The sequence below is a fragment of the Hyposmocoma kahamanoa genome, unplaced genomic scaffold (genome assembly GCF_003589595.1).
Source record: "Hyposmocoma kahamanoa isolate Upper Pololo Valley unplaced genomic scaffold, ASM358959v1 100021, whole genome shotgun sequence".
In the NCBI taxonomy this organism is placed as follows: domain Eukaryota; kingdom Metazoa; phylum Arthropoda; class Insecta; order Lepidoptera; family Cosmopterigidae; genus Hyposmocoma; species Hyposmocoma kahamanoa.
The window spans coordinates 17,957,063-17,970,788 of record NW_020653200.1 but is presented as its reverse complement, the minus strand read 5'-3'; the positions used below and the strand labels follow the sequence as shown (position 1 = coordinate 17,970,788).

The following is a 13,726-nucleotide window of genomic DNA, read 5'->3' as shown; positions in this document are numbered from 1 at the left end:
GGTTCGAAAATTGAAATTGACGAACGGGTCTCTTTCTGTCTTTTGCGCATGTCTTGTGTAGGATAAGGACAGTTAGCTATTTGGTTATTTTTAATGCTTTTGTAAATTATGTGTTGTATGTATGTACTCGTATATGTACTTTTTATTTTTATTTTTTTTTCTTACAGTACGGCATGATTTGTGATGATTTATATTAAACAGTTACAATTTATTTTCTATATTTATAATTTATTACATTATTATTTATTATTCAATACAACGGATAAATCAATTTGAATAAACTTCGTTACATAATATGTCGATAAAAATAGAAGCTAAAAGAGCGCGTCGCTTCTCTATAACGAAAAAACGGCGTCCATGAAGTACTGTATTTTTTATATTTATTTGCCTGTTAGTAAATAGGGAACTTCATAGGCATGCTTATGATAAATGTTCGAATATTTTCAAATATTTTTTATGTAATCGATAAATTGAATCAATGTGATCATTGTGAAAAACAGTCGTAAAACAGGAAATTAACAATTAATGTCAAAAATAGGCATGTATATATATTCCACACTTGGCTAGATTGGATGCAGCAGCGATTTTTTTTGCAAGTTTGTAAAGCGCAAGACGACATGTTTCGTGGAGTACTTGATGCGGTGAATTCGATAACGGAAATGAAAAAACATCGATTTGAAAGTAGCGTTTATTGTGCGATAGTTGTTTTGTACTTGTACCTTGTCAGAGGGGATTGCCTATCGATGACTCCTCCAGTCCTATATGCTTTAAGCACAGACGTATATCTAGATATGTCCGTGGCTCTAAGCATTAACGGGTAGGTGAAAAAAAAAATGAAAACAACAATTTGCAAGTATTTTTTTTTTAATTTACTGTTCATTCAATCTCTTACTATGAGGTAAGTGCTTACCTGCTTAGCCACAGAACTATATTACAAAAGTACTCACTTGTCTTATTGTAAGTTAAATGACATTAATACCTCACAATATTTGATATATTATAATACTATTATCATATTAACATTAACAACAGAAAAATCTAAAATGTCTATTCATATTCATTCATTATTGTGAACAGATGTCTTTAAACATAGGTATAATATAATATTTGTATAGCGACCGCAGTGCGATGCCAAAAATTAATGTACAGATGGCAGCACATCAAGCTACACAGTGACGGACCCTGTTCCGTTGCCTTGGGGGCAATATCTAAGTTAAAGTGTATAGATTGATATGCTGTTGACTGTACATGACATGTAAGTAAATACTTGATTTATTTATGCAAATAAAAATATGCAATATGTTAATTTGGTGATAATGTATAGGTACTTTGCAGGTACTCCCCTTTTGGTGTTCTGTGCATGGCCCTGTAAAACGCCAAGTAGCGTTACTGATTGCTGTCAGAAGACAAATTTACCGGTCCTATTGCTCATAAATATCGAGGTGAATTACATTATCGGTCCTGTGATGTAATATAACGGTGTAAATATGCCGAAAAAATATTAAGAACTTCAGTGAAAGTGAAGTACTAAATTTAACTTGTGTATTTTCATCATGATGCATAAAATTTATCATAGGTAAATATAATTACCCATAAATAAACGACTTTTAAGTGTGTATTTCCCTTAATATTACCTATTTATTATTATAAAAAAGGACGGGGTAAATTTTCCGAGTGGTAAAATATTGGCCAAAAGAACTATAGCTATATAGAAGAGTCGCGCATTGGTGACATTTACAGCGTAATCTGTAGTATGACATCAAAGCAGAAGACTTTTAAATTGACCATAGACCGAAATATTCTTATTAATGAAAAATATAATTTAAATAGAATTTTATTTTTTCCATCCTCTAAGAATAGAACACAAACATCGATTAAATAGACATAACCAATAGTTGACCAATTTAAATATGTGACAATACCTTTGTAATAAAATTTTCAATACAATATTAGGTATAAATAACAAATATAACAACTTGAATACTTTATTAATTCGGTACCTAGATATTAATTTACTGCTACGGCGATTGGCGACGAACGCGAAATGAATAGATTTCTAATTATATAAGTATTTGATGAGACATTAATTTATATAGGAACTTCATTTATATTTAATTAACTATCCACCTGAAAAAATAGGTCATTCTTAAGGCACTCCTGTAGTGGCACTTATAACGCAAATGCGCGCATCGATAACAACAATAAGTATATGATAATTGAATATAGGTACCTATAAATTCATTCGTGTGCGATGATATCATTATTTTGAACCAGGGCATTAATTACTTAAAACAATATTGAGTCTTATTTATGTACCAGTAAGTAACGTTTACACTTCAAAAGGGACATATTTCCTGTTACGCGGAAATCTGTTATCACAATTTGATGACATTCGGTATGTACTTTTAATATAATGAACGGACACACAAATACATATTACATATTCTAGGCGAAACATTAAATGCATTACATACGTATCTGCTGCGACAAAAAGCAGATAACAATGTTAATCGTACCTACAGTTACATTCAAAACAGATATTTGTACATAGTAACTACTCATTGTTTAAGCATTTGTTCATTACAAGGAGCTAATTTTCACACCGACAACTGGTTGCATTCAATTTCCACAAGCTTTCTGTATTCTGTGCTGTGCAAGAAATCCCACGACACAAAAACGATAAATCCAAAAATCGTGTCACACATCCTCATACTTTCGACCTCAAATACAACCTTATTTACGTATCCACCACGTAAATACAACTACACGTGTATGTAACAACACATAACTGAATTCGGAATGCAATCGCAATAAGTATCGTAAATTATACAAAGAGAAACATGTTTTATGCAGTAAATTCGATTTATTTGATTCGAGGCTATTTTTACAACGACATACCTACCGCACGCGCGTTTCTTTGAAACGAGCCTAACTGTGTTTGTTAAGTTATTAATTCGATGTAATTAATTGTATTCAACTTTATTTTATTTTAACATTAATTTGGCCGACTTTAGGTACTATTTTTACTTTACAAAGAGATGCCAATTACTTCTAGTACCATAGTTGTTGCCGACTTTTAGCATATTTAAATTTGGTCCCTCTTACTCGGGCAACTTTCCTCTCAATATCCATTTAGCGCAATAGCATTTCTGCGTAATTTTAATAGGTCCATAGGACTATTGCATACCTAAAAAAATATTTTTACATTACTTACGTGTTTATTGTTACGCTTTGGGACTCTTATTAAACGCTAGTTAATACAGACCCGAGAAGCATAAACTAACCCAAGTTTATTATTTACTGTAGACTTTTATGATATCTCTTACAGCGTCTTTGGTGCCAAAAATAAGAGCAAACATTCCGAAAATGAAAACGAGGAGGTTTTTCCACAAAAGAAATCGTCCGGGTCCAAAACCAATGTCCCAAAACGTGGCGATCTCGATGATAGCGGGAGCGATGAGGCCGAGAAGGGAGAAGCAAAAGGCACCGATGACTCCCATGAAAGGTGCTATGGTGGGAACAGCCACGGCCAGCAGCACGCACACCGTTACCATAATGGTCCTCATGATGTAGTCCGCAAGGTCGGGACGCTTCGTATATTTGTCCTTGATGCTATGCCACATGATTTCGATGCATACAAAGAATTGAAGACCAAAAGTGCAGTATACTGCGACAGCGATGGAGATTTTGACGATTTGGGCCGGACTGAAACAATATAGTAATATTTATATAAACAGTTTAGGACACAGTATTAGACACAGACTCGCACGCAGCAGTGCCAGACAAAAAGGGTTTTGTTTATTATCTTTATTCGGACTTGATACTTACATTTGTGTTTGGTCTAGATTAAGAGTGATGGCATCTCCGACAGCGTCGCCGTAGCGCAGATATCCCAGGAAACCTAGGAGGATGTAGACCACGGTGACACCGGACATGCCCTTGTTGAGTACACCACAAACACCGAGTAATGCTTTGGGGGTTCGCATCGCGTTTTCTAGCGGCATCACCACTCCAATGGCTTCCATAGCAAAGATAGTAAGCGAGAAGAATTCTGGCCACTGACTCGGAGGAGTGAATAGGTTAACTTTGCCGAAATTCAATTCACCCGTGCCGACTAAATAGTAGAAAGTAATTCCTAGACCAACGGCCATTAAGAAATTAGCAAGCATAGACACTGGTGCCAGATATTTCAGGTTTCGGATCCAAACCATAAAAATAAGTGGTATAAGCAGTGCTATGATGAATATTCTTATTTCCATTTCTTCTTCTTTCACGCCCATATAGTAAGCTGCCACCTGTAAAAAACAAAGTAAAAATCAAATTGAATATGCCTATAGTTACGAGTAGAATAGCTTTAAGAATACTTTAATACGTCCTACTGTAAAGCACTGGTCGCACTAGTCTATTAAGTTGCAGCGCTCAAAATGGGTTGAAATTTAAATTATTTCGATAGTTTTTAGAATTTAAACAGTAAATTAAAGAACGTAGAGTATGTATTATTGTAGATATATGTATGATATGAGTGTGCCTACTTATTGTACGTACCTGTAATATATTGCTAGCCACGATGACGGTGTATACAGAGCAGGTACCGAAGTAGGTCATAAACAGGCTCACTAAGATAAAAATTCTGTGAAAAAGAGATAAAATGGATATTTATATTCGGGTTACTTATCACAATCTAGAAACATAGTTTACAGAATTTTGTATCTCCGAAAACCTTTATATTTTTTTATTGAATATATTTTGTTTCATTTGTCCGAAAACACGTTGCGGTTTTTTTTATTACACCATTTATTGTTTCACTATTTTGATTTATTAACAAGTTATTATTTTTCCGATTTTTATTACCCCAACAAACCGTTTGACCAATCTAGCTAATTGAATATTTTTATTTTGTAAAAAACGATACATTTTTGTTATATTATTTCTTATTACAGAAATTAAAAGTATTAGAAAATGTCGCACAATACAACTCGTCAAATTAAGGCACCTCGCATCTTTAGAAAATATGGTAAACGAGGTGCAAGTTAATTTGATCGAGTTGTAGTCGCTCGCTTTGCTCGTTCGAACCGTGCGGCTTTTTTATATACTAACCTAACCTAAACCCACAGGAGGGGGTCGTACCGTCTAAGTAATGCAAACAAATTCGGCTCTGGCACTCGCCGGTCGCATTTCTATGTTGCAAATTTATACCAACACTGTCATCGCACTAATAAAAAAAGTCGAACCGTTTTCGGAGTAATGAAATTAGGAAAAAAGAAATTCGAGTTTGTGATAGGTTACCTTATATTCGGTATCTACATATCGACGGCTTTTTTTTACGTATATTTTATTACGTACGTATGTTTATTCGGTGAGGTTGTCGATATTGATAAATTAATATTAACTTATTATAATATAACAAGATTTTCATAACTTTACAAGACTTTATTCAAATTAGGTACTGCTGATCAGAAACCTCCACCAAAAGCAGGATTTGAGATATAGATGTGTTATAGGTGTTCAAGGTAAGCGTGTTACAGTAACGCTGATACATAAAAGATTGCTGCTGTTTGTACCCAGAATTTATCTCTCACCTGTCACGACACCCAGTTAACAAATTTGATATCAAAATTCAAAATTACCTAAAAGGTCCAGCCCATTTTCTTGCCCAGGTCGGTCCATGATCTAAAGCTGCCTCACCAACTTCCGAGAAACTCATGTTCGTTTTTCTAGTCTTTCTATACAGCACGTGGGCGCATTTGATCTGAACACAAGAAAATAAATTATATTAACAAAGCTCTCATGAATTTCACCATATCAAGAAACCACGCCTGACGTCATGTCTATGAGTGACGTTACACCTTGATGTATAACCCAGGGTATTTCAATTAGTAGGTAGGTAGTAGTAGTAGGTAATACGCACGACGACTTTATTGACCATTCTAAGCAAATTCACGTACAAATATATATATATATATATGTGTATAATATATATGTAGTGAGTATATGCGTACAGTAGAACGGAATCGTGTAGATATTGGTACGTCAACGACCCGGGCGGCCGTGTCGTAATGTATAAAATAAAAAGTTACAAAGCAATATATATATATTCGCCTATATATCGAAGCCATTGAGGTAATCAATAATGATCTCCGTCATATTTCGACGTGGAGTAAACAATTTGGTCTTAAGCTGAACGCAACGAAAACGCAAATGATTATTATTGGCAGCTCTAGAATGGTATCCAAGATAGATTGGTTTCGCTTGCCGCAGGTTATTATAGACGACACCTACATTAAAATTAGTGACAATGTTAAAAATCTAGGTATACTTATTGATAGGCAGCTATCTTGGGCACCTTAGTTGAGACCAGCCGCAAATTGTTTGCGTCTGCCGCATCTCTCAGACGGTTACGTAATTTTTTACCTATTGCCACGAAAACTGCGCTTGCCCAAACTCTTCTTCTTCCAATTCTTGATTATGCTGATGCCTGATATCTGGATTTAACCGAAGAACAGCTCAACAAACTCGAACGTCTACAAAACTTTTGCATCCGTTTCATTTACGGTCTGAGGAAATTTGATCATGTTTCCATTTATCGCAATAAGCTGAAGTGGTTACCCATTAGACTTCGCCGGAATGCTCATATTCTTAATCTTCTCTATGGCATCTTATTCATTCCTCACACACCACCTTATCTTAAGGAGCGATTTGAATTCGCCCATCAATACAACCCCCGACTTCTGCGCTCTTCTTCAACTCTCCAACTTAAGATGCCATTGCATACCTCCCAGTATTACGACAAGTCCTTTACTGTTCAGGCTATTCGTTTGTGGAACGCTTTACCTTTGTCTATTCAACAAGCGAAATCATTGAATATATTCAAAAATATGGTAAAAGCACACTACCTTAATTTAGTGTGACCTGGACTGCTTAGGTATTTTTATGTTTTGAAATTAGGTTTTAGAAATTTTTATATTTATAAGTATGAGAATATATAGTAGTTTACGATATTCATATATATGTATTGGTTTTATTATTTATTTATAAATATATGTTATGAGCATGTACCGTTTGAATAAATAAAAAAAAGAATAAATAAAAAAAAATTAAAAAAAATGTATATTTGTATTTATTTATCAATTTTTATCTGTTGATTAAGTAATTCTTCATACACCACCGTCTTTTTCCTATGAATTATATAATTACTTCCAGCCAAAGGTTGTCTGGCAGAAATCGCTTAAAGCGATAAGACCGCCCATTGTACCACCGCTTATTTTTAATTTAATTGTATTGTATTTGTTTCCTTTTTTGGTGTACAATAAAGAATTTTTGTATTGTATATATATATAGGCGAATATTATCATTCCATACTTAGAGGATGGAAAAAAAATAAAGGAAAGGAGTGGCCCTATCTACGGAATAAACGTCCCTACCTCAACCAAAAATGTCCACCACAAATGGCGGATTTAGTGTTGTACCATAATCATAACTAAGTTAATATAGTAACTGCTTTTTATGTTTGCAAATTTGTATAGTTTACTGTAATCAGAGTATCATTAATACTAGGCTAATATTACTAGGCAAGTAATGAGCCCTTTTAATCAAAATTAAATATACAGTTATTTACCAATAAATGTAACGATGGAATTGCATTAGCATGTAGTCTAGTTACATTCAAACTTCTTTTAAAATTTGCCTTCAAAATGGAGCGAATACACGAAGATGGTATTTGATCCAATGTTTATGTTCGGCAGTCCTATAATTTCCAACCACTCTTTCTTTCTTTTTTCATTTGTAGGTAAACTTTAAAAATAATAATAATGAAATAATTAAAACCTCGTAGTCATTGACTTACAATTATATGGACGTCGGGTCCGCGCTAAAAAGTGTCCGCACTTGTAAGGCGCTAAAATCGTATACAGAGCGCGACACTCCGCTTTAGTCTTCATTTGTTCTACGGACAGAGCGATACTGCGATGACATAACAATTTAAATTTCGAATAGGTTGACTTGGGACATTTTTTTCGTGGTTTTTGTATTAGACCCGTCGTCCATTTATTTGTAAGTCAATGCTCGTAGTGAATTGTTTTAATAACAGAACATCGATAATACATCTGCTTTCTAGAACAACACTATCTCAAAATAATCGTCATCAACAATCATCAAAATATACTAACAAACAGGCAATCTAAAGTAACCAAAGCAAAATTCGGCAAGACATATAATTAAACTACTTAAATGAGTCTAATTACATGAGATATTTGGGCTATTGTATGATTTATAGGCAGAAAAATAACACATAATGTTAGTGTAATGTAACATTCGCTTGATTTCCGATTTAGATAAGAAGCGAATGTTACATTGCTATATACATTACTTTCTTATTAAAATTATGCTCAAGTTAAATAATTAGTACAGGACATTTTGTTGGCTAAGAGTTGTTGTTTTTGTGAACAAAATATTTCCTGTTTGATAGTTTTTCCGTTCATTTACTATTGAAATTATATGAGCGGCAACTTTAAATTACGATGTTTATACTTAGGTAACTACTATGGATACTATGGGGTAAAACCAAACTACAAAGTTTACAAGACGAGTACGAAACATGTATTTATTAATCCATCCTCTTCCAAAAAACGGACACTCCTAGTAGGTAACTAATGTTAAAGATCTTCGCCCCATAAGCATACTGCCATGTTTATCCAAAACACTGGAAAAGACTATTAGTAGACAGCTTGCAGATTATATGGAATGCCAATATATTTTACCAGATAAACAGTCTGGTTTTCAAAAAGGACGCAGTACCTGTACAGCTTTATTAGACGTCACGTCAAGTATCCTTGAATTTATTTTACTTTTATGTGCTGGGCTAAAACCAAAACCAAAACCAAAACGTAGTAATGCTCACATTACGATGTGGCGGCGGAAATAAGTGTGGTGGCAGTACTTCCCTGGACGAACTCTTTCACAAGGAGCTCTACAGCTACTAAAACGAAGAACTAGACACCGGACAAAGAACGATCTTGGTGATGTTCAATTATTCTCGAGTATCCGATTGTATAAATATTCAGCTACTAATGACCAAACTAGCATTTTATGGTGTTTTTGTGCATCAGCAATAAAGTAGTTTCATAGCTACATTAATAACCGTTCTCAGCGAGTTGATCTAAGTAATTTGGATGGTTCGATAAAGTCATCCAGTTTATGCTTGGTGGTTAGAGGCCTTCCTCAAGGGTACATTTTATCCCCTCTGCTCTACATTCTTTGCAGTGGTGATATAACAAGCTATATTAAACATTGTAGCTGTAGCTGTACATGTCCTTCGATGCCAATAATACTATATATATCTCAATAGTATACTCCAGTGGTCTTACAGAAATTGTCTTGTACATACTGAACCCCAGCAAATCTAAATACTTTATCATGGGCTCTCTCTCTCTCATGGGAATCATATTACCAAGATAGCGAACAAGCATCCCAACATTGTTAGGAAGTGAGAGCATAGAAATGACTCGAGCTGCAAAACATCTTGGAGGATTGATAGATGATACTCTGAGCTTTGAATCGCACGTACAGGATGTGATTTGAAACTGTTCTTTTTCAGGCTTATAATATTACATAAGATGCGTGAATTTCTGCAAGCGAGCAGCTCCGCATACGCCTTTCTGATTCCTTGGTGCTTTCTAGATTAAACTGTGCTGATGTAGTGTACGCGCCGCGACTTTTGGTAAGAACGAAAAGAATAGTATAGAGAGTGCAAAACGCTTACGCTCGATTTTACGCGAAATCATGTATCCCCGTTTCTTATGAGGCTAAAATGCTAAACATGTCGTTGCGAAGGTATTCCCATATGATTCTCATTTAGCCACGCTTCTATCTCTATCTCAATTTTGACAACTTTATACAGGATTAAGAAAAAATCATTTATGAAAATATTTAAAAACCACGTATTTTTATTTAATAAACCAAATGCTTTAAAAATGACGCAAACATTTTTTTCTTTACCTGTAAAGTTGTCAAAATTGAGATAGTAAATACCACACAGTTCACAATCGATTTGGCATGTTATTTTTCTAAATTAATTTTGTTATGTAAGTTGCACTTATTTAATTCGCGTCCACATTTTTTATTTTAATTTATTATTTTTTCAAATCTGCCACTTCGATAAACGTCCACTGAAAACCAACACCTAGGGGTCCGCCGCAGTATTTGCTGAGTTGGTCTCATTTCAGTGCAAATACATTTTTAAGCATAAATTCATAATATTGTACTCGTAACTGTATAAATTTACTGTTTGTCTTTCATCTATGAACATTTTGAATAATTTTTATAAAACCGGTTATTACGCCCTTTCTTCTCCGAAGTATCAAATCCTAATATTGTGTAGAAGTGTAACTAAATTATACTGATTATCTTATTAGATAACATATTCGGTAAATAGGTACCGGTATTTACCGAATCATTGGCTTAAAAAAATATTTCACGTTTGTACCATTACTTTATAAAAACTTGGCATGAAATCACTTTTCTGTATAGAATAGAATAGAAAAACATTGATTGCAATTGTATTTTATGTTGTTTTTTATTTTTCAAATCCTCATTATCTTTATGAAGTGTTCGTCACTATCGGCGAAAACACAACACAGTAAACAAGGTCATTTCATTCACGATATGATTTAAGACAATGACATGTCATGAAATAAATTACCATAACCAGTTCTTTCACGGGGATAATATGTTTGCTCATGCATATCACATAATGTTTTCTAGAAAAACATAGTTAGGTACTTCTATATGGATACTCTTTTTATGTACATAACATTACAGCAAATAGATAGTGGTTATACTCATTTTGCAGTATGAGGTAAGCACCTGTGCACGTATAATTAAAGAAAATCGTCGCCTTCCTTTCTCAAACTCATATCTTAAAGCACAAAGTTACTGAAACGTAAAAAATGGATTGTATATACAAATTTTGCAGGCTGATTTCACATCGCATTTCCTTCTATTTATAACCTGGCTTTAACCTTTTTTTAAAGTAGTGCATCCAAATTAACACTCTTGATAAGACATTTAAAAGAAATATAAACTTTTGCCATCTCCTGAATAATCACTCTTTATGAGACGAATTATGAAACACTAGTGCGCTGTTAAATATAGACCTCTCCCAGACTCAACACTGAGCCTAATCTTGCGGTATAGGCATCCAATTAACAAATTGTAGTGCCATAAATAAGAAAATCCTGTGAAATGTACTTACCAGGATGTAAGCGCAGTGGGTGCATACCACGGCCACGAGAACCGTAAAGAATATGCCTGAGATGAGACCTGCTGACTTGAAGGCTTTCGGCATGGCTAGTATACCAGTCCCCAATGAAGCCTTCAGTAAGTGCGTTAAGGTGTCGTTGTTTCTGTAATACAAATGATACCTATTGTTTTATTTTATTTTCATTTTATTTTATATTTCAATTATTTGCTGTCACTTTGTTAAATTGTAAATTTGGACGTTATGAAAATGACGCAAGGTATACGTTTTAATAAATAATTTTGACGCATATTTTTACTTGTGGTCACTGTACAGTAAGTAGGTTGCAAAAATACCCACACTGCCCATCATCAGATGATAATTATTAAAGTTTTCTGAGCATCTAGTGAATTTTATTAGATAGGTACTTATGTACCTACAATATGGAGTTTTGCAGCTTCACTGTACCGGCCTTGATTCTTAAAATGTTACGACCAACTAACTATATTATCGTAACGTGCATGTGTGACGAAAGTAAAAAACTTACTTCATACTGTTGAACAAAATGAACGTATCGTATAACAATGAGCAGGAACTACCTAATCAAATAGATATATATGTGGTAAAGGTATTTTCATTAATATTATCTGTAAATATTTATCTTTAAACGCAAGCTTTGAATACAAACATACAGTAAGAACCACACGCAATAAGCATCCATAACAAATTTTAGCAAACGTAATTGTGTATCTAAAGGTACAAGGTATGCCACTCGTATGTCAGCACGCGTTGTATCATAACAGCACGTGGCAAAATTAGATTTTATTTATATTTAATTAGGTCGCAGTGCTTACGTTTCGCTCAAAGATCGAATAAATTATTCGCTTTGCTATACAATGAAGCCGTTGTTCCGTTTCTTTCTGTTGGTAAAACACATTGAGCGAGTTCTAAAACTCAGTACAGATATATCTGCCATCCACTAACTAAAACACGCGTAAGGACATGTTGTCAAATATTCATTTTAAACGGAATAAGATAGAGCTCAATATTCTCAATTTAAAAACAGTTAAAGTGTCCGACATATCGGAACCTAAAAGTATCATTAAATAATTTCAATATTCTAAAACAGAGTTATGAATGATAACTCAAAAAAAATATTTTGTGACTAAACCGCGTTTTAGTTAGCGGAAGGAAGCGCCATTTGTCAAATCAATCTGGACCACAGATATATTAATATGTCTGTGATCTCGAAAATAGGAAAAAATCCCATTGGCCAGACCAGTCTGACCATCAATCTGCCCAACGGGAAACACTGAAATATTATTATACACTTATGAGCACTGGATCATTTGTGTATACGAAAATAATCTATAATTTAAAATGGTAGCGCCTACCACGCAAGCATTTATATATAGGTACTTTCCAATATCTGGAATAAACAATAGCTCCATTAATACCAAGTTCTTTAGTTCAAATACAGCTAGCTGGTTTTACTAATTACATTTGCACACATGATAAGCAATTATTATTAAAAACAATAAGTACGCCATTAACCACAAAACAATATCAATTCCAACTATGTGGTGTATGTATAATTTGTTGATAAGCTTATAAAATACTTACGAAGTTGGGTTGTCTAGTTTCCGCTCTGTAAACGGATCAAAATCTGCTGCTTCGACGTCTTTAGTCATGTTAAATCTGGCACAAAAAACACTTAACGTTAAAAAGTATCTTCTTGAATTTAAAGCAATTTGTTTTAATCTTTCGAGCGTCTTGAGCCTCGCCTCGGGTAATACAATAGGGCCGCCACGCCTTAATTAATAACTAGAGAGGGTAGCCTTAAATTTTAGAAAATATTCAATGATAGGAACGAGTGGATGCATGCTCACTGTAAGTGTTAATTAATTTAAATATGACTAAGCAAATTGTAGTAAACCTCTTAAAAATAAAGGTCAAAATAATGCATATTTTATCAATTTAATAACTAATTCCATAGATTGTAGGTATCGTAGTCATCAATTCTATTTATTTATTGTAATTTATGTCGTAATGATCTATATCTATAAATAAATTCTTTGAGAAAGGCCTGGAACACCTACCGATGTAGGTAGATCGAACGAGCCGCACCGATCTAAGTAATTACTTATATTGATCTGGTTATATATAGATATGCTGTAGCTTTGATAGTTACCAAACATAAATCGTTTACAAATTTTGCCTGAACGCTTAACTACCTAACTTGCTAGTAAATAAAGTGTGATACTACATAAGTAGCTAAATACCTACTTATCATTTGTTTTATGCCAATTTATAATTAATATTAATATCATGTACTTAGGTGTAATGCACTTACTTGGCAACAATTTTCTCCTTCTTTTCATCTTGGGGGAGGAAAGTCTCCAACTCCTGTGGCGGAGGTACGCCTCCATTCGAATCCTGAGATGGAGTGTAATGTTAATTTAGCAGTTCCGGTAAAGGTAGTGCTAACAAGTT

At 34.0% G+C, this 13,726-nt stretch overlaps 1 protein-coding gene across 1 annotated transcript in view; it reads right to left on the bottom strand.

Annotated features, from left to right (window-relative positions):
• Positions 1-1,087: 1,087 nt before the first annotated feature.
• LOC113240041 (proton-coupled amino acid transporter-like protein pathetic) overlaps positions 1,088-13,726 on the bottom strand; it is a 32,823-nt gene continuing 20,184 nt past the window's right edge. Inside the window, exons 3-9 of the mRNA XM_026477249.1 lie at positions 13,587-13,669; positions 12,857-12,931; positions 11,249-11,399; positions 5,628-5,749; positions 4,546-4,630; positions 3,829-4,295; positions 1,088-3,705 (exon numbers count right to left, since the gene is read on the bottom strand). Coding sequence (XP_026333034.1) covers positions 3,294-3,705; positions 3,829-4,295; positions 4,546-4,630; positions 5,628-5,749; positions 11,249-11,399; positions 12,857-12,931; positions 13,587-13,669 — 1,395 coding nt within the window. The 3' untranslated portion in view covers positions 1,088-3,293. The remainder of the gene's footprint in view (positions 3,706-3,828; positions 4,296-4,545; positions 4,631-5,627; positions 5,750-11,248; positions 11,400-12,856; positions 12,932-13,586; positions 13,670-13,726) is intronic.